Source organism: Phascolarctos cinereus, unplaced genomic scaffold, assembly GCF_003287225.1.
Source record: "Phascolarctos cinereus isolate Bilbo 61053 unplaced genomic scaffold, phaCin_HiC Scaffold_5;HRSCAF=322, whole genome shotgun sequence".
Classification (NCBI taxonomy): Eukaryota; Metazoa; Chordata; class Mammalia; order Diprotodontia; family Phascolarctidae; genus Phascolarctos; species Phascolarctos cinereus.
Window position 1 is genome coordinate 447,072,579 of NW_027555958.1, and position 23,426 is coordinate 447,096,004.

Below are 23,426 nucleotides of genomic sequence, written 5' to 3' on the forward strand. Positions count from 1 at the left end.
CCCTCTGTGGCCTTCTCCCTTTGTTCCTGGCTCTACCCTCTGGGCCAAGGGGAGCAAGGCTGACCCTCCTCCATGACAGCCTCTCAAACACTTGGAGCCGGGGATCCCCTGGGATCCTCCCTGAATGTTCTTCTTTCCAGGATAAACATCCCTGGGTCCCTCCCTTGAGCTCCCATGGCATGAACCCCAGGTCCTTCCCCCTCCTGCCTGCCCTCCTCTGGGACACTCTCCAGCCCATTCAACGCCCTTCTCAGACCCCCGTGCTCCAGCGGAGGCCTGACAGGGCCTCACCTCTTTAGTCCTGAATGCAGCCCCACAGTGCACCAGGTTTTGTCTACCCTAACACACTAGTGTGTGAGACTCAGGTCCACTAGGACCGCCAGTCTCTTCCAGACAAGCTGCTGTCTGTCCAGTCGGACTCCACTATCCTATACCTATGAAGGTGACTTTGGAACCAAGTGTAGGCCATTTATCCCCTGAATTTGACCTGTTATCTCCTTTTAATTTCAAGCTCTGTCAGCTGGTTTGTCCACTACCCCCCTGTCTAGTGTGGGCTCATCTGCTATTTGATGAGTGTGGCACTGATGCCTTTACCCAACCAACAGCCCAGGGTCACGCACAGTCAGTCAAACAAACTTGAAGAAGTGCATGCCGTGTGCCAGGCACTGTCCCTGCTCTTAGGAGCTCCCAGGTTAACAGGGTGGGGGTGGGGTGGGGAGACAGCCTGTGAACAAGTATGTAGAGTCAAGGGCCATCCAGGGTGAATTGGAAATAAGCGCCAGGGGCAGGCACTGGCATCAAGAGGGCTGGGGAAGGCTTCCTATAGAAGGTGGGATTTTGGCTGAGGTCTGAAAGGAGCCAGGGAAGGCAGGAGGTGGAGAGGAGGAGGGAGAGTGTTCCAGGCCCAAGGGACAGCCTGAGAAAATGCCCAGAGCCAAGAGACGGAGCGTGGTGTTCATGGACTAGCCCAGAGGCTGGTGTCACCGGATGGAAGAGTGCATAGATGGGTAACATAGAACAAGAAGACTGGAAATATATGAAGAGGCTCCGAACACCAAACAAAGGATTTCGTATTTGGTCCTGGAGGTGATAAGGAGCCACTGTAATTCACCCAATAGCATAAATCACATTTTTATTTAGCATGTTGTCTCCCTCGTTCATCTGTTACAGCAGGGACTATGTCTTTGCCTTTCTTTGTACTCAAAACACTTTGCACCATGCCTGTGCACACTACACACACAGTAAATGAGTAACATCACCGACTGACAACCTGGTCCCTCTTGGACCTTCCAGGAGTAGCCATGGATCCCCTGGACGTCCTTGGAGGTGCACAGCTCAGTCATTAGTCATCAGAGCTGTCCACAAGTGACGTGGGCTTCCTGATGAGGGACCAGATCGAAAGGAGGATTGTTGGTGAGAAGACTGGAGCTCAAGGACAGGTGCCCTGCCCTGGGGGTCTGAGCCCCGGGTATGGCCATGGAAGAGGAGAGAAGGAACTCACGTTGCAGCAGTTGAAGGCAAGCTGCAGGAAGTCTGGGGGACAGTCTCCCACCATGTGCTGGAAGGCGTCATAGTCCAGGCCGAAGTTCTGTGAACAAAAACGGAGGAAGCTGGTGGGGATCTATGACACTCGGCCCTCCCAGGCCCTGGTGAAAGCACATCCCTCCAACCTGCCCTGGTCCGGGGCTTGCTCACCTCCGTCCGGGGCAGATAGTCTGGATCAGCCTGGATTCTGGCGATGATCTCACAGAGGATGATCCCGTAGGAGAACACGTCAGCCTGTAGAGGGGATGACAGGGATGGTAAGTCCGCTCCCCTACCCTGCACCTCACCATTTCCCCAGATCCTGCACAGCATATCCGCCTTTACTCAAGAAGCCACATTAAGGGGTGATGAGCCTGGGGAGGGCACCCAGGGAAAAAAGGGCAGAGCAAAGCAGCAACCCCGCCCCAAGCTACAGGCCAGACCGGGCCCTTCCGAACAGCCCCAGCAAGCTCCCCGCGTTGGCCACCACTCACTCTGTGCCTCCTGCTGCCTCTCCAGGGACCAGATCCTGAAAGGAATGTCTGTTTCCCTAAGGTCCTGAGATCAGCTCAGCGCCAACACTAGCCTCCCCAGCCCCTGACACGGGGACCCTCACACTTACCTTCTCATTGTAGGGCTCATCTCTGAGAACTTCTGGGGCCATCCAGAAGGGGGAGCCCACCACTGCCAGCTTCTCACTTCCTGCACTGCGGGAAGGGAGAGAGAGTCACCCAAAGAGCCTCGGAGATGCCTAAAGACAGCTGGCGGGGAGCATGGAAGCTAGGTGGTAGCTCAGAGGTCACAGGAATGCCAAGGCCTTTCTCTTCAGAAGGGTCACCTACCTGCAATCAGGAATCTTCTCAGCCAGGCCAAAGTCAGCCACCACAGCAGAGTAACCATTCTCCTCATTCTTAATCAGGCAGTTCTGCATTTTCCAAAAAGAGGAGAAAACAAGATAGTGGAATCTGACTCTCTGAACACACTGCCCTCCCTCCCCCAATCTAATGGTACATACAGGTAGGCCTGGGCACCAAGGATCGATGGGTTTCAGAGATTTCATTGAGTCTAACCCCCTCATTTTACAGATGAGGAAACTGAGGCCCAGAGAGGGGATGTGGTTTGTCCAGGTGCTACACAGCTGCCTCCTTGCTACTTCAGCCTGTCTCTAGCGAACTGCCAGGCTGTGCACGCTGCCCTCATAGTCCCATCCTCACAGAGTCTATAAACAGCCATGGTTAGGAGCTCTTTCTATCCCCTTGTCACAGCCCCTGGCTCCACATGAGGACTGCAGACCCTGTAAGAGGAAGGGGAAAACCGGGGCTCTCAAGAGAAGTGAGCTCTGACACTGCTGAGCCTCCGGGTCCCCTGAGCCTGAGAGCAGAACCAGTGATAAGAGCGGCTCAGTGTGCGCTCACTCAAATCACTGCGGAATTCTCAGAAGGACGTAGCAGGTGCTCAAAAACAACTACTCTTTAACAAGCTTTAGATGGTACTGGATCCTAGGGTGTAGGAAGAGATTCAGAGATAGTCTAGATGGTCCAATAGTGGCCATGAGATATGAGCACAAATAACAAATACGAAATAGAAAAAGGTGAGACAGGCAAAGCACAAAGGTCCAGAAGGCCTAGGGAAGGAAAGCTCACATATAACAAGGCCACCAGTGAAGCCTGGTTTGAAAGGACGCGCCGAAATTCAGCAAGTGGGAATGGTGGCAGGGAGCAGACAGAAAGCTAGTCTAGGGCCAGGAGTCACATAGACATTCAAGGTACAGAGGAAGGAACAGCACGGCACATCTGGGCAATGGTGAGCTGTCATGCTGGCAGAGTCAAGGTGTGGGGAGCACAGATCACTGAGGGTCTTGGGAATGCCAGGCAGAGGACAGTTGGGGTTTTTCTACAGGCAATGGGAACTACTGAAGGCTTTTTCAGCAGGAGACTGCCATGGTCAGAGCTAGATTTAAGGAACTGTTAAGCATGCAGATAAACTTTAGTATTTTGCCAACTGACTTGCAGCAATAACTGGAACAGCCTAAGAAAAATGACATCCAAAATAGCCCAGTTCAAATTGAGTTGCCAAGAGGCTGGGCCCCCTGCCTGCCATGGCTTCCCCCCAGCCTCCTCCCCCCACCTCCGATGCAGGAGCTTGCCAGCTCTCCCTCACCTTGAGGAAGTCGGGGCCAGGATGGCTGACTCAGCGAGTCAATTCTGGGGCCAACGAAGCCCCATCTGACCCCAGCTGGTTGTCTGGGCCATACTGTACATCTCCCCGGGCACCTACCAGTGGAGCCCACGTTTTCATTTCTCCTGCTGACCTAAAAGGAGCCAGCAGTTTTGTTTTCTACTTCTCACCACCCAAACTGGCAGCCTAGGCCTTGCTCACTGGTTCCCCAGGGACGTGGCCCAGACCACTTGCCAGGAAAGTGGGCTCTACTCCAGCCTTCCTGAGGGCAGTCGATGCCCCCATTCACATGTGGCCTGCCAAGAAGAGGGGAGTCCATCAGACCTGCTCACCCCTGATCCCAGTCCCCAGTGTTACATTCTCCTTCTATCATCCCTAAATCCCACAGGAGAGACTTTTCTCTTTCTCTGTTAAGACACCAAGTCCCAAGACTCAGGCTCTGGCCTTCAAGGCCAGATCTAAAGCCTTGTTGTTTATGCCCCTTGTGAGGCAGCTTGGCCAGTGGTGACTATCTACAGAGGGGCTCTCTCGCTCTTTGTTATCTTGAATCAAAGCACCCATTGATCCAGGCTCCAAGTTCCTATGCTTACCTTAAACCACCCTGGAGAATACTCAGCTTCCAGCTGACTCTTTACCAGTTTCTCAGCTTGCACATCACGGGCGCTGTCCCAGAGCCCGTTCTTACACTGGGACAGAGGACCAGGGATCGGTTACTCTGACTTGTCTTTTCTAGTCACCAATCGCTATTCAGATGGAACCTGCAGGCTCCTGTTTACCCAGAAGCTAACTTCATGGGGCTCCTTCTTACAGAGCCAATAACTTTGGACACATTTAATCTCCACTTGGCAACAAGGCAGAGAGGGGAATGCAGACGACCCTGGCCTTGGGAAATCAGGAAACCCTGGATTCAAATGCCAGCTCTTTCACTTGGGACTCTGAACCTCTCTAAACCTGTTTGGTTACCTATAAAGTTAAGCTCAGTCCCACCTCTACTAACTAGCATAGAGGGGTGTTGTAATAATTCGACCAAAATCATGTCAAATGATTTACGAAGTGTTTTCTCAAGACAGCCATGAGTATTATGGCACCATAAAGAGCTCTTAACTAAAGGTTCTGCCCTGTCCGTCCTTGAAAGCCCACCTAAATTCACAACCATGTTATTTCCCATGACTAGCTTAAGTATACCACACACAGCTTGAGCCTTGACCTTGGTGAAGTGCCAACCTTGATGGTGCAGAAATGTGTTCTGGGAATGCAGGTATTACTGAGAAAGAGGGGATGCTCTCAGGAGAGCTGGCCAGGGTACATCCCTGTTCAGACCCTCTGTGGGATATGGCAGAGCTAGCCAAAATTGTATGTACCCAAGAAGCTTCCCCACCCTTCTGCCTAGCCAGGGTGGGCAGGGGCCTACCTGAGGCCCTACACAGACTCACACCACATTCAGTGCAATTTAAGGCAACACTGAAGGCTGCAGGGAATTCAGAAAATTGATGATGTTGGGCTCAGCCTAGTATCCCTGCAGGTCACAAGCAGACTTGGGAAAGCCATCAGAGGTCATCAAATACGGTCAGGACATGAACATATATTTCCTAATAAAATGCAGACAAGGGGCCATTTCTTCTTCGCTTGAAGCCCTGTAGGGAAGCAGAAAGGCAGTTCACACCTCTGGAACAGCCCTCACAGTTAGAGATTGCTTCCTGGGACCATGCAGCTCATCCCTCCTTCCACAAGAGAGCCCTTCCAGTACCTCCTCTGGATCCATCTCTATCTGGGCTGCCGTTCAGCTTCTCAATATCCTTCTCCAAAGGTTCAGAGCAACCATTTGGTTCATAACAACACCGTGAGATAAGTCACACAAGTGACTCGCCTATGATCATAAAGCTAGCCAGAGCCTGAGCGAGAGGACAATTTGTTGGCAGCTGGTGGCGTGGTGGATAGAGTGCTAGACCTGGTGTCAGGAAGACCAGAGTACAAATATGGCTTCAGATACCTACTAGCTGTGTGACCCATGACAACTCAGGAAACCTCTGTCTGCCTCAGTATTCTCCTCTGTAAAATGGGGGAAAATAATAGTACCTACTTCCCAGGATTAGTGAAAAGATAAAATGAGAATATTTGTAAAGTGCTTTGCAGACCTTGAAATGATATCTAAATGTTGTTGTTATTATTATTATTATTAATAATAATTTTGGACCAGAGCCAGTCAAGATTTTGCCCGTGATGTTCTCAGCCTCCTAAATGGGTTTGTATTGACAGCTGTACCACCAGCAGAGGCTAGAGAGACAACTTTCTGGCAGTTCTATCCTCTATGAGGTTGCTTGCTTAGAACTGAGGCCAGGTAAGACTTGGAGGTAACCCCCCTCCCCAACACAGGCCTTCTTTTTGAAACGCTGAATTTTCAAAAAATGATCAAAAGAAAGGCTAGGCTCCAGAGAGAGAAGACACAACTCATTCTCTGAATTCAACTCAGATCTTCTTCTGCTTTCTCTGCCAGGGGGTTTGACCACTGAACGCAGAAAGACGGCTCAAAAATGTGCAATAGGGATTTGAAATCCAAGCTGAAAAGGAGACGACCAAGAGTCTGGCTGAGTCTGCCTGAGTCAGGCTCAATGCAGCTCAGACTGAACTGAAAGGACTGGCCTCAGTGACTGCTGAACAGGAGAAAGTGATTTCTGAATAACCAGAGGGGATGCTGTACCCCAAGACAAAGAAAAGGCAAATATTTCCATTTTCAAAAAGAGAGAAGAGGGTGAAATCTCTAAACCAATGGTTCTTAACCCTTTCTTGTGGCATGGGGCTCGCTGGCAGTTTGGTGAAGTCTATGGATCTCTTTTCAGAATGATGTTTTTAAATGCATAAAATAAAAAACAAAGGATTATAAAAGAAATAAATTATATCAAAATAAAGATGTATTTTTTTTCCCATCCAAGTTCAGAGACCCCATGAAATCTCTCCATGGTTCATTCCAGGTAAAGAACTCCTGCCCAAAATTCCAGGCCAATGAGAATGATCTTTCCAGGCTGCACTCCTGATTCTCCTCCGAGCCTGTCTACAATGCACGATGCTATCATTTCCCCTTCCCCAACCTTGTCCAGATTCCTTTTCTGTGTTGTCTTACCCCATTAGAATGTAAGTTCCTTGAGGGCTGAAACTGTCTTGCTTTTTGATTATATTTGTATTCTGAGAATTTAACACAACATCTGGCACAGAGTCCACTTTAAAAATGCTTGTTGACATGACTTGACCTTGATTTCTAGGAAAATTCTAGAACACACTATCAAAGGGATAATTTATGAGCACTGAGTAAAAGGAAGCAGTAATCCCCAAGCTAGAGTAGCCTCACTGCCTTCTTCAATGGGGTTGCCAGACTACATCAGGGGAATGCCACTGGTACAGTGTAGCAGCCACCTCTATTTCAATAAGATGACTGACAAAGTTTTTCCATACTATCTTCTGGACAAGTTAGAGAGAAGTGGGTTAGGTGAACTCAGAGCTGGTTGAATGGCTGGACCCAAAGAGTCTCATCAATGGATCAGCATCAGCCTAGAGGGAGGGCTCTAGGATGTACACAGGGATAGGTTTTTGGTTTGTGATGCAGATAATTTTTTTTCAAGGGTTTGGATGAAGCTAGAGAAGGCATGCTTGTCAAATCTGTCAATGAAGCCAAGCTGGTAGGGATAGACAAGACATTGGATGGCAGAGTCAGGACTCAAAAAGGTCTCAATAGGTCAGAATGATGGATCAAATCAAAGTTTGGTATGGTCCATGTAAAGTGAGGGAAGTCATGGAAGTGGCTTGCCCAGGCTGAGAGACGCTGTGAGGTAGGCAATGCTGGTAAGCAGAAGTGAGATGCTGTCAAGTATCCAGGTCAAGTCAGTCACAATGAGTGGTGCTGCTGGCATCTCTCAGGACTTTGCTGGGGCTTATCATATCAGTGCTAAAGCTCAGCTACACTTCTCCACTGTGCCGGGCAAGTCTGTGGCTAGACAGGACTCAGAACAAGACCAAAGTGTCTCACACTTCATTTTTCACCTCTAGGACTTGGTTTAGGACTGACCTATCAGAACCTCTCATGTATAGGGGAGTTCTACCAGTGGGTGATACAAGACTGAAGAGATTCTAGCGTCACACACACACACACACACATTTTCTAAGCAAAGAATGCTGGAGATGTTTATATGGAAGGATCTATCTGTCTGTCTGTCTGTGTCTGTCTGTCTATTTATCTATCTAGAATTCTCTGCTTAGAAGCTGAACCCATAGAAACTGATTGAGATCCTTGAGAAAGTAGAGGGTCTCAGGGGGCAGTTAGGTGGTGCAGTAGACAGAGCATCAGCCCTGGATTCAGGAGGACCTGAGTTCAAATCCAGCTTCAGACCCATAACACTTACTAGCTGAGTGACCCTGGGCATTGCCTAGCCAACAAAAAAAAAAAGAAAAGAAAAGAAAAAAGAAAGTAGAGGGTCTAGGACATCCTGGAGTACACCCATGGATGTACTGGGGACAGGAATGATGATCCAGAGGAAAGAGTGGTTCTAAGAATCAGAAAAGAAAAGAATTACCAAAACTCAGGGAGGAGGAAGTTTCTAGGAGGAGAGGATGATCAACAGTCAATGGAGTCAAGAAATCTAAGAGATGAGAACAAACTGCTGGACCTACCAATTAAAAGATCATGCGGCTAAAAAGCCCCATGAACGGAAACAGAAGGAAGTGAGCAGAACCAGGAGAACAGTAACAGCAATACTGCACCATGATCAACTGTGAACGACTTAGCTATTCTCAGCAATATGATGATCTAAGATAATCCCAAAGGGTTCATCATGAAAAATGCTTTGGGAGGCAGCTAGGTGGCGCAGTGCAGAGCACCAGCCCTAGAGTCAGGAGGACCCGAATTCAAATGTGACCCCAGGCACTTGACACCTACTAGCTGTGTGACCCTCGGCAAGTCACTTAACCCCATTGCCTAGACAAAAAAAAAAAGGTATCTGTCTCCAGAGAAAGAACTGATGGAGTCTGAATGCAGACTGAAGCTTTCTTTCTTTCATTTTCTTTCTCAAAATAATATGGAAATGTTTTATATGATTATGTGTGTGTGTGTGTGTGTGTGTGTGTGTGTGTGTGTGTATAAAACAACATATCAGATTGCTTACCATTTCAGGGAGGGAGGAGGGGAAGGAGGGAGGGACAGAATTTAGAACTTAAAACTTTGAAAAAAAAAGAATGTTAAAAATTGTTTTTACAGGTATTGGGAAAAACAAAATATTATTAAACCAAAAAAAAAAAGATCCTGGGTAATCTTGGAATGAGCAGTTAAACTTAAATTATAAGACTGGCAGCCAGACTGCAAGACACTGAGAAGTGAGTAGAATGTGAGAAAGCAGAGGCAAAGAGTATACAGAGCTTTTTCTAGGAATTGGGCTATCAGTACCCTAAATATGGGGCAGTTGGGTGGTACAGTGGATAGAGGCCTGGAGTCAGAAAGACTCCTCCTTCCTGAGTTCAAATGTAGCCTCAGACACTTACTAGCTATGTGACCCTGAGCAAGTCTCTTAACCCTGTTTGCCTCAGTTTTCTCATCTATAAAATGAGCTAGAGAAGGAAACGGCAAACCACTCCAGTATTTCCGCCAAGAAAACCCCAAATGGGGCCACGGAGAGCCAGACACATCTAAAATGACTAAATAACACTCTAAATATGAGATCTTTGTCCAGTGACCAACAAGTGGATATACTGTCAAAGGTACTGAATTATACAAATTTTGCTATGTATTTTATTGAGAGGAAACTAGAAGACAAAAGGAAGCACTGACTCAACGGAAGAATGGCTTACAGATTCTCCTTGGAGAGGCAACAGGAAATATCATTTCAAAGGACATTTGGTCATGCTGTATTACATTTTTTCAGGTTAAACCCTTGCAAAAGACTGCAATTTAAATAAGTGTTATAGAGGATGAAAAAACAGATATTCTATGAAGAACATGCTAAGACCTTCCAGATTAAAAGTAACATATGTTATATTGTGTTATGTTTTTATGCATCATATATATATACACACTTTACAATTTCAATGCAGATGTTCATCTGGACAAAAAGTATATTGAAAAACATGATTTAGGAAAAAGAAATGAAAGAGGTCAAAGGACTGTAGATCATAAAGAAGCTTCATGTCTTACACATCATGATTACTTTCTTCAAGAAGAGGGAGGATGTACTGGAAATGGTGAAGAGCAAATGACATTACAAAAAAAGTCACAGTGATTTGGACAAGAAACATCTAGTTACTAACATGGAACGATTTTCAAATAAGCTCTTTGCATATATTCAAAACACTGATTTGTTAGAGTAAAGATCAAAGAACATCAAACTAGAAGAAACAAGAAAGTATAGCTTGCAACTGAAATGATCAACACCTAATTTTTTTTTTTGGAACAAGCTGTTGGTGCTGGGAAAAAAATTAGGAAATGGATAAAAGAAATGACATTGATACAGACTACCACACTTTCTTTTTTCTTTCCCTCCTCTTTCTCCTCTGGGTTTCCCTATCTCACCCAGTCTGGAAGCACAGCTGCGACTCACAAGCCCAATCTCACTACTGACTGGCTTAGGATCTTTGACCATTCCATTTTGTGCTTGGGCTAATTCACCCCTCCTTGGACAGCTTGGTAGCCTTTCTGCTCTTGGGGGTTCACCATATTGGTCCCAGACTTAGTGTGGAGATCTGATTGGCTTTACCTTTACTACAGTTCAGAATTCCAGAAGTCAAGAGATCCTCTAGCTTCTAACCTCTCAAGCAGCAAGGATTATAGGTATGGGCTTACTACTAATTACTACACCAGGCTTACTACTAATTACTACTTCCTAAGGAAATTGAACTGATATAAATCATCACAACAAAGAGAATAAAAGAGCCTAGAAACTACCTCAGACAAAAACTATCTTATTTCCTTGTCAGGGGGCTGGAGGGGTATGGGAGAAAATTATAAGCAGTTTCACCTCATAAAACAGTGAGAAATACAGGAAAAAAATAAAGAGCTTAAAGAAATTTGGTAAGAGTCAATGAAGCAAATCATCCCAAGGAGACATCTTCCAGTTTTCAAGAAATTCTGAAAAGCATCAAGGAAAGTAGAGTAACTAAATTTGGCTTCTAACAAGCTAGTTCCTAATGTGCTGTATGAGAAAAGAGAAATGGAACCAAAGAAAATAAAATAATATAATATATAATAAAATAAATTAATGAAATAATGAAATAATAAAAATAAAAATAATAAAATAATATAATAAAATAAATAAAATAAAAATAAAGATGGGAAGAGCAATTGGACAAGATCAAGCAAACAAAAAAGAAGGCCATATTGGAGAATACCAAAGGCTTGGAAAAAATTTCAGACCCTTTTGTTACAAAAAAATAAAAATATAAATGATAGATTATTAATAAAAACCTACCTACAAACCTACCTTTTCATTTCTACAAAGTTCTTATGCAAATAACTCATATGCATAGAGGGCATGGTTTCACAAATCATACTCTAGAATAAATCAGATCTTTACAATCATACAACTGACTGAAAGCTGTAGAGCATATAAGATCCCACTGTACTGAATGTTTGTTAACTACAAAAATGTATTTGATTCAAGAGAGTAAAACAATACTTAAAAGCTCTTCTCCAAAAAGATAACTTCCATGTGTATGTTAAAATGAGGCAAGATGGTTGAAACATGGAACAAAGATGGAAAAACACCACCTTCTAAGTGTTAATATTAAGAGGTGAATATGCTGAGTGAAATGAGCAGAACCAAGAGAACGTTGTACACAATAACAGCCACGTTGTGCAATGACCAATATTGATAAACTTAACCCTTCCCAGCAATACAAAGATCTAAGACATCTCCAGAGGCCTTGTGATAGAAAATGCTGTCCACATCCAAAGAAAGAACTATGAAAGTTGAATTGCTATTTTTTTTGCTCTTCTGTTGAGTTTTGTTTCCTCTTTCTGATGGTTCCTCCTATTGGTCTTAATTTTTACTTACAACACCACTAATGTGAAAATATGTATAATAGGAACGTAAATGTATAGCCTATATCAGATTGTGCACCGTCTTGGGGAGGGTGGTGGGGAGGAAGGGGGAGAAAAATTTTAAACTCAAAAGCACATGGAAATGATTATTGATAAATCAAAATAAATGGATAAATTTTTTTTTTAAAAAAGAGGTGAATAAAATAGGGAGAAGTCGCCCACCAAAGATGTTTGCCACTGTCTTGGAGGGTTTCCAGGACAAAGACCATCTAGAAAGGGAAGCAGAGATGATGGAGAGCCAGGCTGGCTTCATCAAGGACTGGTTATGCCAGACTCATCCCATTTCCTTTTTTGTCAGGATTGCTAAACTAGTCATTGAGGCAAATGCTGTGGATGGAGTTTACCTGGATTTTAGAAAAGCTTCTGGAAAAGTATTTTAGACTATTTTTGTGGAGAAGGTGGACAGCTAGGGATTAGATGATCTAAAAATAATAAAAGCAGTATTTGCAATGACCCTATAAAAAATATGGGATTAGATAATAATATAATCAGATGGACTCAGAACTAATTGTGTGGCCTGACTCAGAGAGTCATTACTAACGGCTCAGTATCAATGTAACAGAAGTCCCCAATAGCATAGGGATACTGTGCTATTTAACATTTTTATCAAAAACTTGGACAAGGGCATAGGTAACATGCTCATCAAATTCGTAGATGACATAAGGCTGGGTAGGATAGCTAGCATACTGGATGATAGAGTCAGGATCCAAAAGGATCTTAACAGGCTAGAATACTGGGCAGAAACTAATAAGATAAAATTAAGCAGTAAAGCTACTGGAAAGCAGCAAGAGATGGCAGGAAGATAGCTGGGTGGGAGCACGATGGTGAAATGTGGGGAATCAGAAGCAGAGTCAGGAGGAGAATAAAGCACGGTTGGCCTAAGCCCTCCCTCAAAATGGAAGTTCTTGGGGCAGCTAGGTGGCACAGTGGATAGAGCACCGGCCCTGGTGTCAGGAGGACCTGAGTTCAAATCTGGCCTCAGACACTTAATACTCACTAGCTATGTGACCCTGGGCAAGTCACTTAACCCCAACTGCCTCGCCAAAAAAAACAAATAAAACGGAAGTTCTTAGAGGAACTCACCAATGGAAGAAGGGGGCCACAGGGCCTCTCTGCAAACAAGAAAGTAGGCAGAATTCTGAACCTCAAGCCAGGGAGACTTGGGTTCAAATTCTATTTCTGACCCTTACTGGCTGTGTGATCAGGAGAAAGCCACACAAGCCTCTCTGAGGCTTAGACAATTCCTTAGGACTATAAATTGTAGGCAGAATGAGATCTGCTGCAGTGGCAAGAGGTTACCATAGCCATAAAATCATGGCTCCTTGGTGTCTGACATGTTTTCCCAGGGATGCTCTCTGGCTGTGAGTTATAGACTGCCACTGCTGAAAAAGTAAAAGCAGAAGGTTACCCAGGGGCAATGGAGAACTAAATGCTCAGAACGAACAGGTTATAATATGCTCTCTACCATGAATGGCACACAAAGTGTGGCATAAAGGACATCATCAGAGAACTGGATGACCAGAGAACAAGGTAGGCTGGTCCTGTGGCAAGAGCTGATAGCTTGCATTCTCCAACATCAAGAGTACTCCCGGAGGGTTTTCACAATGCTGGGGGACAAACAAGAGGGCCTGGGCAAGAGTCACAGAGAGGAAAAGGCCCAGGCAAGCTGAGCCTGCATCCCTAGGGGAGAGCTTGTCTCAGTGAGCCCACAGAGCCATGGAGGGGTCAGCCAGCGCTGTCTGGCCAGTCACTGCACCTCCCTCCTTGTCTGGGCACATATCCTCCTTATCGTTTATACCACCCAATCCCAAGGCAGAATGGCTAAAATGTGGCATCCACCTACACAGTGCCTCTCTCCACCTGCCGTGACTCTTTGGGACCCCGGCTACTCTTACTCTTCTGACTGCATGTGGTGTTCTGAGAGTTGTAGTCACTAAGTATCACCACAAGGGGGTGTATTCTGCCAGAGACACTTGGCTCATGGCAGAGAAGTCGGGATACAGAGTTGAAGGGTTAATACCACTGTTTATGCAAACAAATTCGAGGGATAGAAAAGGCTCTTTGGGGGTCCCTCAGCCCAGTGCAGTCCAACCCCATAGGAGTGAATGGAATGCTCACATCTCTGCTTCTTAAGTAACGTCCCAAAGAAGCTGAGCCACTAGAATTAAAAATCCAGGCTTCAGATCAGAATTAAGTGGTTCTGACCCAGATCAAAGAGTCAGCATTTTTCTGACTTGGTCCAAAGATGAGAAGCCTACCAAGAGTAGCACAGGCCAATATAGACAAGGGGGGGAAAAACCATAACTGCAAGATCTCTCAGTCTGGAGGTGATCAATTAATCAATTAATTAAGAATTTATTGAGTTCCTATTATATCCCAGGCACGGTACCAGGAGCTGGAAGTACACAAAAATGAAACTGTTCTTGCCCTCCAGTAGCTTCTATTCTATCAGAGAAGAACATATGTACACAAATAAGTATAAATAAAATAAAGGGGACAGGACCAAACCTGGGATTCCATTGATAGAGGAAACTCCCCCCACCACCGCAGGTTCATACCTTTCTGCAGTATATACATATAGTCCTAGAGAGGTGTCTACAGGAAGGAAGGAAGGATGGAAGGAAGGAAGAAAGGGAGGAGAAGGAAGGGAGGGAGGGAGGGAGGGAGGAAGGAAGGAAGGAAGGAAGGAAGGAAGGAAGGAAGGAAGGAAGGAAGGAAGGAAGGAAGGAAGGAAGGAAGGAAGGAAGGAAGGAAGGAAGGAAGGAAGGAAGGGAGGAAGGGAGGAAGGAAGGGAGGAAGGAAGGGAGGAAGGAAGGAAGGAGGGAGGGAGGGAGGGAGGAAGGATGGAAGGGAGGGAGGAGAAGGGAGGGAGGGAGGAAGGAAGGGAGGGAGGAAGGAAGAAAGGGAGGGAGGGAGGGAGGAAGGATGGAAGGGAGGGAGGAAGGAAGGGAGGGAGGAGAAGGGAGGGAGGGAGGAAGGAAGGGAGGAGAAGGGAGGGAGGGAGGGAGGGAGGGAGGAGAAGGGAGGAAGGGAGGAAGGAAGGGAGGAGAAGGGAGGGAGGGAGGGAGGAGAAGGAAGGAAGGAAGGGAGGAGAAGGGAGGAAGGGAGGGAGGGAGGAAGCATTTATTAAGCATTCACTATGGGCCAGGCACTGCACTAAGTGCTTCAGGGACATTATTTCATTTGATCCTCACAATAATCTGGGAAGGCAGGGTCTGTTATTCCCACTTAACAGTTGAGGAAACTGAAGCAGATGGTGGTGAAGTGACTTTTCCAGGGTCACAAAGCTATGCCTGGGCCACACTTGAACTCGGGCCTTCCTGACTCTAGGCATATCACTTTATCCATTGTATCACTTGGGTCTTGAAAAATATATATAAAAGAAATGCAAGGCAAATTTGGGGGATAGAAGGGGCTCTAGCATATGGGAGTATCTGGAAAGGAAGCATACAGGTATATTTTGCGCATAATTAAAAACAATTTTTTTTCAATAAATAAAAATTTATTTTTTCTCCCTCCCACCTTCCCCTTTTAGGGAAAAAAAAAACCAACCAAACACTAAATCCTAGCAACACATATGCATAGTCAAGGGAAACAAATTCCTTCATTGGCCACGTTCAAAAACATAATTCTCATTGTGGCGCCTGTGTCTACCACCTCTGTGTCCAGAGGTAAGGAACATGCTTCGTTGGTCCTCTGGAATTGTGGCTGATCACTGCACTGATTAGGGTTCCTAAATCTTTCCAAGGCTATGTTTATTTTTACAATGTCGTCGTTATATAAACTGTTCTCCTGATTCGGCTCACTTCATTCTGCATCAGTTCATACAAGTTTCGCCCAGATTCCTCTGAAACCATCCTTTTCATCATTTCTTACAGCACAATTATATTCCATTACATTTTATATTTCATAATGTATATTTCACAATTTATGCTTCATAATTATGAATTTCATAATTTTTAGTTACCAGTTCTTTGCTTCCACCAAAAAAGCTGTTCTAAGTACTTTTGTGCAGATGAGTCCTTTTTCTCTTTCTTTTTTCTCTTGGGGGTACAGAGCTACTAGTAGTATTGCTGGGTCAAAGGGCAGGCTCAATTTTGTAACTTTTTGGTCAGAGCTCCACACTTTGAGCAGAGTTTGGAGGTGCTGCGGTAGGTACTCTAACAAAAGAACCCAGGAAACCCTAACTCCAGCTCTGTCACTTGCTACCTGTATAATCCTGGGCAAGCACCCGAGCTTATCTGAGCACCAATCCCCTTCTCCATAAAATGAATGAGATGGACTAAGGTTCCTGGAGCCACTAGCCTCCAAGGCATCAAAGGTACAAGATGAAGGCAGCCAAGCCTAGCTAGCAAAGGGCCAGGGGACCTACTGCCAGTGGTGGTTCTCACTTTAGAAGAGCTACCCTTGCTGAGAAAATGGCTTTCAAAAGCAATGGCCTCTTCTGCTCATTACATATAAATAGCAGTAGCCTCTTGGACACCAACCCTATGTCCTATTCGCTTCAGGGATGCTTTGTGCTTCATCTTTTTCCACCCCCATCTGCTAGCCTAGCATGTTCCCTGCTCACTCTTTTCTCACGTTCCCAAGTCCTACTCATTCTGTAAAACTCAATGTAATGAAAAGGATACTGGACATGGAGCCCAAGGTTCTGGATTCAAATCCTGATCATGCTACTTTACTACCTGTGTGACTTTAAAGTAAGTCACTCCCCCCTTGCTGGGCCTCAGTATTCTCCTCTGTACAATGAGGAGGCTGAGTCAGATGACCTTTCAGAGCCCTCACAACTCCAGATCTTAGGCGCCTTTGAGCTCTTTTCCCCTGAATTCTGAGATTTTGCAATTCTACTTCACCTGTTTCTTATCTCCCCAGCTTGCCAGCATAGAAACTCATAGAATCTAAGAGCAAGAAGGTACCTTCAAGCATAGATTTATTTTTTCTTTATTTCCCCCCCCCACAAGTTAAAGAGCTTTATTCCAATGGGGGGGGGTTGTTGCATTTAATCTTCCTCCTCCTCATCGCTGGAGCCCACCCCTCCCTGGCCCTTCTTGGCATTCTTCCTCTTGACCCTGCCAGCCCGGCTGCCTCCGCAGGGCAAGTGCAGGGAGAAGTTGATGTGCTTCTGGGAGTCGAGGCGCACGATGAAGGAGGGGATGTTCACCACCTGCTTTAGAACCCTGATGTGCCTCTGGCGGATGAGCAAACGCGCGTGGTGGGTGGACCTGGCCAGGCCCAGCTTGAAGACCTGCGTCTGCAAGTGCTGCTCCAGGAAGTCCTCGATCTTCACGCCCAGGATGTAGTCCAGCTTCATCTCGCCCTCGTCCAGGTCGCCGACGCGCACCAGGCGCCACAGCCGGGCATTGCCCTCAAAGAGCTGCCGTGGGTCCTTTTTGTCCAGCGTGAGAAGCTCCTGCGCTGCCTTACAGATCTTGGCCAGAGTGAACTTGACCTGCCACACCTCAGGCTTGTTGTGGAGCCCGTACTCACCGATCAGCTTCAGCTCCAGGCCCAGTCACGACTTCTCAGAGGGCCGCCGCGGCGTCACGTACGTTTTCCCACACACCAAGCTCTTGGTGACTGGCATCTTGGCCTAACAGGAAGGTCTGGCCAGCGCCTCCTACATGCTTCACAACCAGCCGGGAAAAGCTTCAAGCATAGATTTAGTCCAGCCCAGACATGATGAAGAATGCATTCCCAACAACAGGTCAACTAACATTTGGAGACTTCCAACAAAGAGGAGCCCTATAGCTTTTAAGGCACTGCCTTGCATTTCAAGCCTGCCCATTAATATCATGTAATTTCAGCCTACAATCTGTGGCTGCCTGGCAGGAAACTCTTATTTCCTGAAGCCCCTAGGAAGCCCTGGCTTCTCTTCAGGACAAGGAGATGACAGCAGATGTCATGCTAACCTGACAGATTCCATCTCAGCTCCACAAATGTTTACGGAACACCTGCTTCATGCTGTACAAGATGCCTAACAGACAAAGCCCTGGGAGGCCTCCGCACATTCCCAGTAGTCCAGTACCTGAATCACTGATCCTCCCAGGGTCTTCAGGAGGCCTTTAGAAGGAGACACAAAAGGGATGGGGCCACAGCCCCTGCCTTCAGAAACTGCCATCTAGTAGAAAGAGCTGATACCAAATAACAGCCCTGAATCATTGCCTGTCTATGCTGGCTAAGAGGCGCCCTACACACACCCTTTAACTTTCCTGTGTCCTTGGCAACCCTCTCAGTCCAGAAGCTGAAGACAAGGTCCCGATCTATACCGATAGAGGAAGTTTCCTCATTGGACGCTCCCTAAAGCAATGCTATTGCCAGTCCAGTCTGCATTCCTATCAATAACTAATTCAAATAGTTGGCTGGCTAATTAATTACTGAGTTAACTCTGGGCTGGGTTTTCTGATTCCAGAGAATCAGCCTGAAGGCCCCAATTAAGATGAGCAATGAGATAAACCCATATGGTCAGAGGATTTGAAATTAGAAGGAACACTGGTTACCATCGAAGTTTAATCTTATTTTACAGATTGGGAAACTGGGACCCTGAGGTGAAAGAACTAGCTCAACACTCTGCACACTACCCAATGGTAGGGCCATCCTGGTTATGTCTCCTACATCTAGTTCCCTGGAGAAGATCCAGATTCCCCGGTGCCCCAGCTAATCATTCCACATGCATTCCCCTCCCCCCCCATGCCCACTCTGTCCTTCAGATGATCTGACTCTGACACGACTGTCGGTCTGACAGGCCTTCTGCCTACATGGTCGCCAGGGGCTTCCAATGAACATGAAGGAACCTGTGACTGCCATGTTTACTTGGTTCTTCCTGGAGCAAAATCTGTCTCAGAGGACAGTCTAAGCCATGAATTCCAACATGAAAAATGAGAAGTAAATCATTCCAGTGAGCAGGGCATATGGCCTAGAGAAGGAAACGGGCAGTAAGAGAAGGGAAACTAGCCTTTCCAGAGCAGGGCCGGCAACTCCTGCCCAGAGCAACCCAAGGCCAGCTGTGTTGATTATCTGAGGAGGGGAACTTGTACAGCAGCTAGTTTGGGGGCTGCTTCATGAGGCCAGCTTACCCCTTCAATAAGTCATAGCCCTTACAAGTCTGTTCTAGGGGCAGGGAATTGTACAAGGCACTAGAGATATGAAGACAAAGATGCAGGAGTGTCTGCCCTCCAGTGCAGCACCCTGGCTGATTTTAAGGCACAAATTTTGCTGGAATATTTTCCTAAAAGCAAAATAGGATTCATATCCACCACTTCCCAAGAAAATCTGAGAGCCATGCATACAATCAAGTTCCATACTCACAGCAATACCAGCAATTTTTAGAGCTTAGGCACCTAAAACTAGCACTGATGAGAGCACCACCCCCTTCCCAATATTTTAGGCTCTCAACCTAGGAATCATCCTCAGCTCCACACTACCTCTCACCTCCTATATCCAATCTTTTGCCAAGGCCTGTCGATTTTATCTTTGCAACATCTCTGGAATACACCCCCTTCCCTCCTCTGACACTGCCCTTCACCCCCTCACTGCCCAGTGCAGGCCCTCGTCAACTCTACTGCAATAGTTGCTCGTGGGTCTGTCTGCCCTCTCCAATCTACACTCCATTCAGTCACTAAAATGATTTTCCTAAAGTGCAGATCTGATTAAGTCACCCCTCCTCCACTCCACCCCCAAATAACTCCAGGGGCTCCTTCAGGGATCCTTCCAGGATTGGTCTGTCACTATACAAGCATGTAGGCTGAAATATGAATGCTAAATCAAATATAAAGTCACCTATCTTTTAAAGCCATTCATACCTGGCCCCTTCCTAAATTTCTAGTCTTCTTATTACACACATACTCTGCTTTTTTTTTTTTTGCTTTTAGGCAATTGGGGTTACGTGACTTGCCCAGGGTCACACAGCTAGTAAGGGTCAAGTGTTTGTTCTGAGGCTGGATTTGAACTCAGCTCCTCCTGACTTCAGGGCCGGTGCTCTATCCACTGCATACACACATACTCTGATTGAGCTGTCCTAGTCCACTGCTGTTCCTCACACATTGACACTCCCATTTCCTGTCTCCCTGCCTTTGCACTAGCTGTCCCCCGTGCTTGGAATACTGTCCCTGCTCCCTTCTACCTCCTAGACTCCCTGGCTTCTTTAAGGCTCAGTTCAAACCACACCTTCTACAGAAGGCCTTCTCATCTTCTCATTTGATAGTGTCTTTCTCTGAGATTATGCTTCATTAAACAGTTTATATCTTGTGTATTGCCAAGAAAACCCCAAACGAGGTCACGAAGAGTTGGACACGACTGGAACAGCTCAACGACAACAGTATCTGGTACATGTAGGCCACGTGAGCTCTGCAGAGCCCTTGCTCCCACTCTCAACTGAAGAATCAGGTCCCCAGAACGTGGCTCCACCAGCCCCTCAGGGTTTTAGGGGACACCCTCTGAGGGATCAGGGATGATTCTCTAATGTCATGTGCTCAAGCCCCCACTGGTGTGCTTCTCCCCAAAATCATCAGTTGAGAATCACTTTAACCAGCTTACCTTAAATAGCTTTTAGAAATAAACATTTACTCAAGTCTGTGATGATTAAAAAAAAAAAGGAATAAAGGGGCAGCTAGGTGGCGCAGTAGATAGAGCACTGCCTTGGAATCAGGAGGACCTCAGTTCAAATCCAGCCTCAGACACATAACACTTACTAGCTGTATGACCTTGGGCAAGTCACTTAACCCCACTGCCTAGCCCCCCCCAAAAAAAGTCTGTGATACCTCCCACAAGTACATACCAAGCAAAAGGGAAAGCAGGTTCAAGCCTAGAGATTCCATGTAGCAAAAGAATAACTCACAATCCCTTGCTGCTGGGAATCCTTTCCTCCCCTTCGTGTTAGAGGCCTTTCTCTGGCCTCCAAATACTTCATGGAAGCTAGTACAGCACTTCCCTATAAGAACACTTTGACGGTTTAATCAACATCTCTGTATAGATGATTCTCACATATATAGATCTAGCCCTAGCCTCTTTCCTGACTCTCACATCACCAGCTGCCTATGAGGTGTCCCAGCAACATCTCAAATTCAAAATAAACCAAACAGGGTTTATTTTATCTCCCTCCCCCAGGTACCCCCCCCCACCCCCTTTCCAAACTTCCCTATGTCTACTGAAGTCAGCACCATTCTTCCAGGATCCCAGACACATAACCTTGGTATTATGAACTCCTCACTCTCATTCATTTCACATGTCTAATCAGCTGCCAAATCCTTCTGCTTCTAGTTGCACAACAGCTCTTGCAACTGATCCCTCTTCCCTACTCACAAAGCTAACCCCCTAGCTCATGCCCTTATCACCTCTCACCTGGACTATTACAGTAACCTCCTAAATGGTCTTCCTGCCTCAAGTCTCTCCAAACTCCAATGAATGAGTGAATGACAAAGTATTTATTCAGCATTAATTATATGCCAGGCACTCTGATAAGCTGTGAGTACAACTAAAACAACTAAAACAGACAGTGCAGGATCTCGAGGAGTTCACATTCTAATGGAGGAGCCAACACACAGAAGAAGTTTGAGCTGCACGTTGGGTCCATCTTCCACTCAGATGCCCCGTGATTTTTCCTGTGCAGATCTGATCAGGTCCCCCTGTCCCCACTCCTGGGTAGCTTGCTACTGCCTCTCACATAAAACAGAAGTCTCTGTTAGGCTTCTCATTATACACCACTCTTCCCTTCCCACACTCCACACTGTCCAGCCAAGTTGGCGTCTCTTCCGCTACCAACACACATTGTTCCATCTCTCATCTCCACGCCCTTGCATTGGCCGTCCCCATGCCTGGAACGCTCTCCCTCCTCACCTCTGCCTCATAAAATCCCTCTTCCTTCAGCTCAGGGAATTGCCTTCAGGAGATGTCTCCTGGTGGGAGCTTGCCCGGACGTGCACACATTCTCTCTCCACACACACACACACACACACACACACACACACACACACACACACACACCCAACACGTATGCCTACACGTGCATACACACGCTCATGGATCTATATGGGCTCTCCCTCACCAGAGCAGCTGTGCTCCCCTTGGTGTCTGCACTCCCAGTGTGTGAACGTGTGCCTGACTCACAGCAGGCAGTCAACAGTTGTTGATTAACTGATCCTAGGTTCTAGTCTTCACTGTCAAAGACTTCTAAGTAATATAAAAAAAGTTATTTCTCACCTCTCTCTGACAGCACGTCTCTAACCTGAAGCAGGAGCTTGAATGCTAGACTTGGATTCAGGAAGAACTGAGTTCAAATCCTACTCTGGATACTCATTAAATGCTTGGGTACGACCCTGAGCAGCTTTAGGGCTGGGTCAGATGATGGAGGTTACTGAGTCCAGCCCCCTCGCACAACTATTAAGTATGAGTCAGGATTTGAACCTGAGTCTTCCTGATTCCAAGTCACTTCACTTCTCATAGCCTCAGTTTCCTCATCTGTAGAATGAGAATAATGAAACCTGCCTCATGTGATTGCTGTGAGGATCACATAAGAGATTTCTAAAACATTTCGCAAACTATAAACCTTGTAATTTTTGCTATTAATATTTCATTGTGTTATAAAGCAACAGGGAACCTTGGAATTTATGTCCATGAATAGCTCTGATACGATATGGCCTGGCTTGTCTTCCCATAAAGTCAGAACTAGAGAAGTCAAGCCATTAAGCATTTATCAAGCACCTATCATGAGCCAGGCACTGTGCTCTGTGCACTGTGCACTGGAGATATAAAAAAAAGGCAAAAAACAGCCCCTGCTCTCCAACGGGTTCACTCACTGGAGGCCCAAAAAGAGCTTAGTTGATTAAGCAAGTCACTGGCAAAACTGAGGCAGAACAGCTCGAGGGCTGGCCCTCAGTCACTGAAGGCATTCTCTCCATTCTCCCCATTAAAGGGACTACCAAAAACCATGAGGTTGCAAAGAAAATAAAACCGTAAATCTCCCCAGGGTGATACGGAAGGCTCCAGCTCAACCTCCCAGATGGTCAAGGCAGCGGCCAGCGCTGAGCAGCAGGCTGCCCCAGAGGAGCCCCACACTCGCTCTCAGCCTTGAAGGTCCAGATGACCTCGTCCTTGCAATCCAGATGACAGAGTGCAGCACGCTGTCCACGTCACTCCATCCCATTCTAACGAGCTCAGGTCTCCAGAAGAGCAGGAGTTCAAGGGCAGGCAGAGTGTCTTGCCCTCCCTGGTCCTTCACAGTCTCTTGTGCAGAACTAGATACATGGAGTGTTAAATAGGTATTGTCATCAAGCTGACAAGCATTTGTTATGCACACCAAGTATATGCTAGGCACTGTGCTAAGGCCGGCGATGCAAAGAAAGACAAGTAAACAGTCCCTGCTCTTGAAGAGCTCACAGTGTAACGGGTGAGGAAATATGCAAACAATTACATCTAAACAAGCCACACAGAGGAGAAATTGAAAATAATCAACTGAGCATAGGCACTAGTATTAAGGTGGGTCAGGAAAGGCTTCCTGTACAAGGTAGAATTTTTGCTGGGACCTGAAGGAAGCCAGAGAAACCAGGAGAGAGAAATGAGGAGGGAGAGAATTCCAGGCATGGAGGGTAGCCAGTAATCAGGCAGAGCTGGGTGATGGAGGATCTTGTATCAGGAACCACCAGAAGGCCAGTGTCAA

The 23,426-nt window shown here is 46.4% G+C and overlaps 1 protein-coding gene and 1 pseudogene across 3 annotated transcripts in view; both read right to left on the reverse strand.

Annotated features, from left to right (window-relative positions):
• Positions 1–23,426, reverse strand: part of TESK2 (testis associated actin remodelling kinase 2) — a 146,731-nt gene that overhangs the window by 2,686 nt on the left and 120,619 nt on the right. For all 3 annotated transcript variants that reach the window (XM_078156606.1, XM_020987577.2, XM_020987578.2), the window contains 4 exons: positions 2,367–2,449; positions 2,147–2,231; positions 1,696–1,779; positions 1,502–1,588 (listed from right to left, as the gene is read on the reverse strand). In XM_078156606.1, coding sequence (XP_078012732.1) covers positions 1,502–1,588; positions 1,696–1,779; positions 2,147–2,231; positions 2,367–2,449 — 339 coding nt within the window. The remainder of the gene's footprint in view (positions 1–1,501; positions 1,589–1,695; positions 1,780–2,146; positions 2,232–2,366; positions 2,450–23,426) is intronic.
• Positions 14,835–20,835, reverse strand: LOC144457854 (small ribosomal subunit protein uS4 pseudogene; annotated as a pseudogene).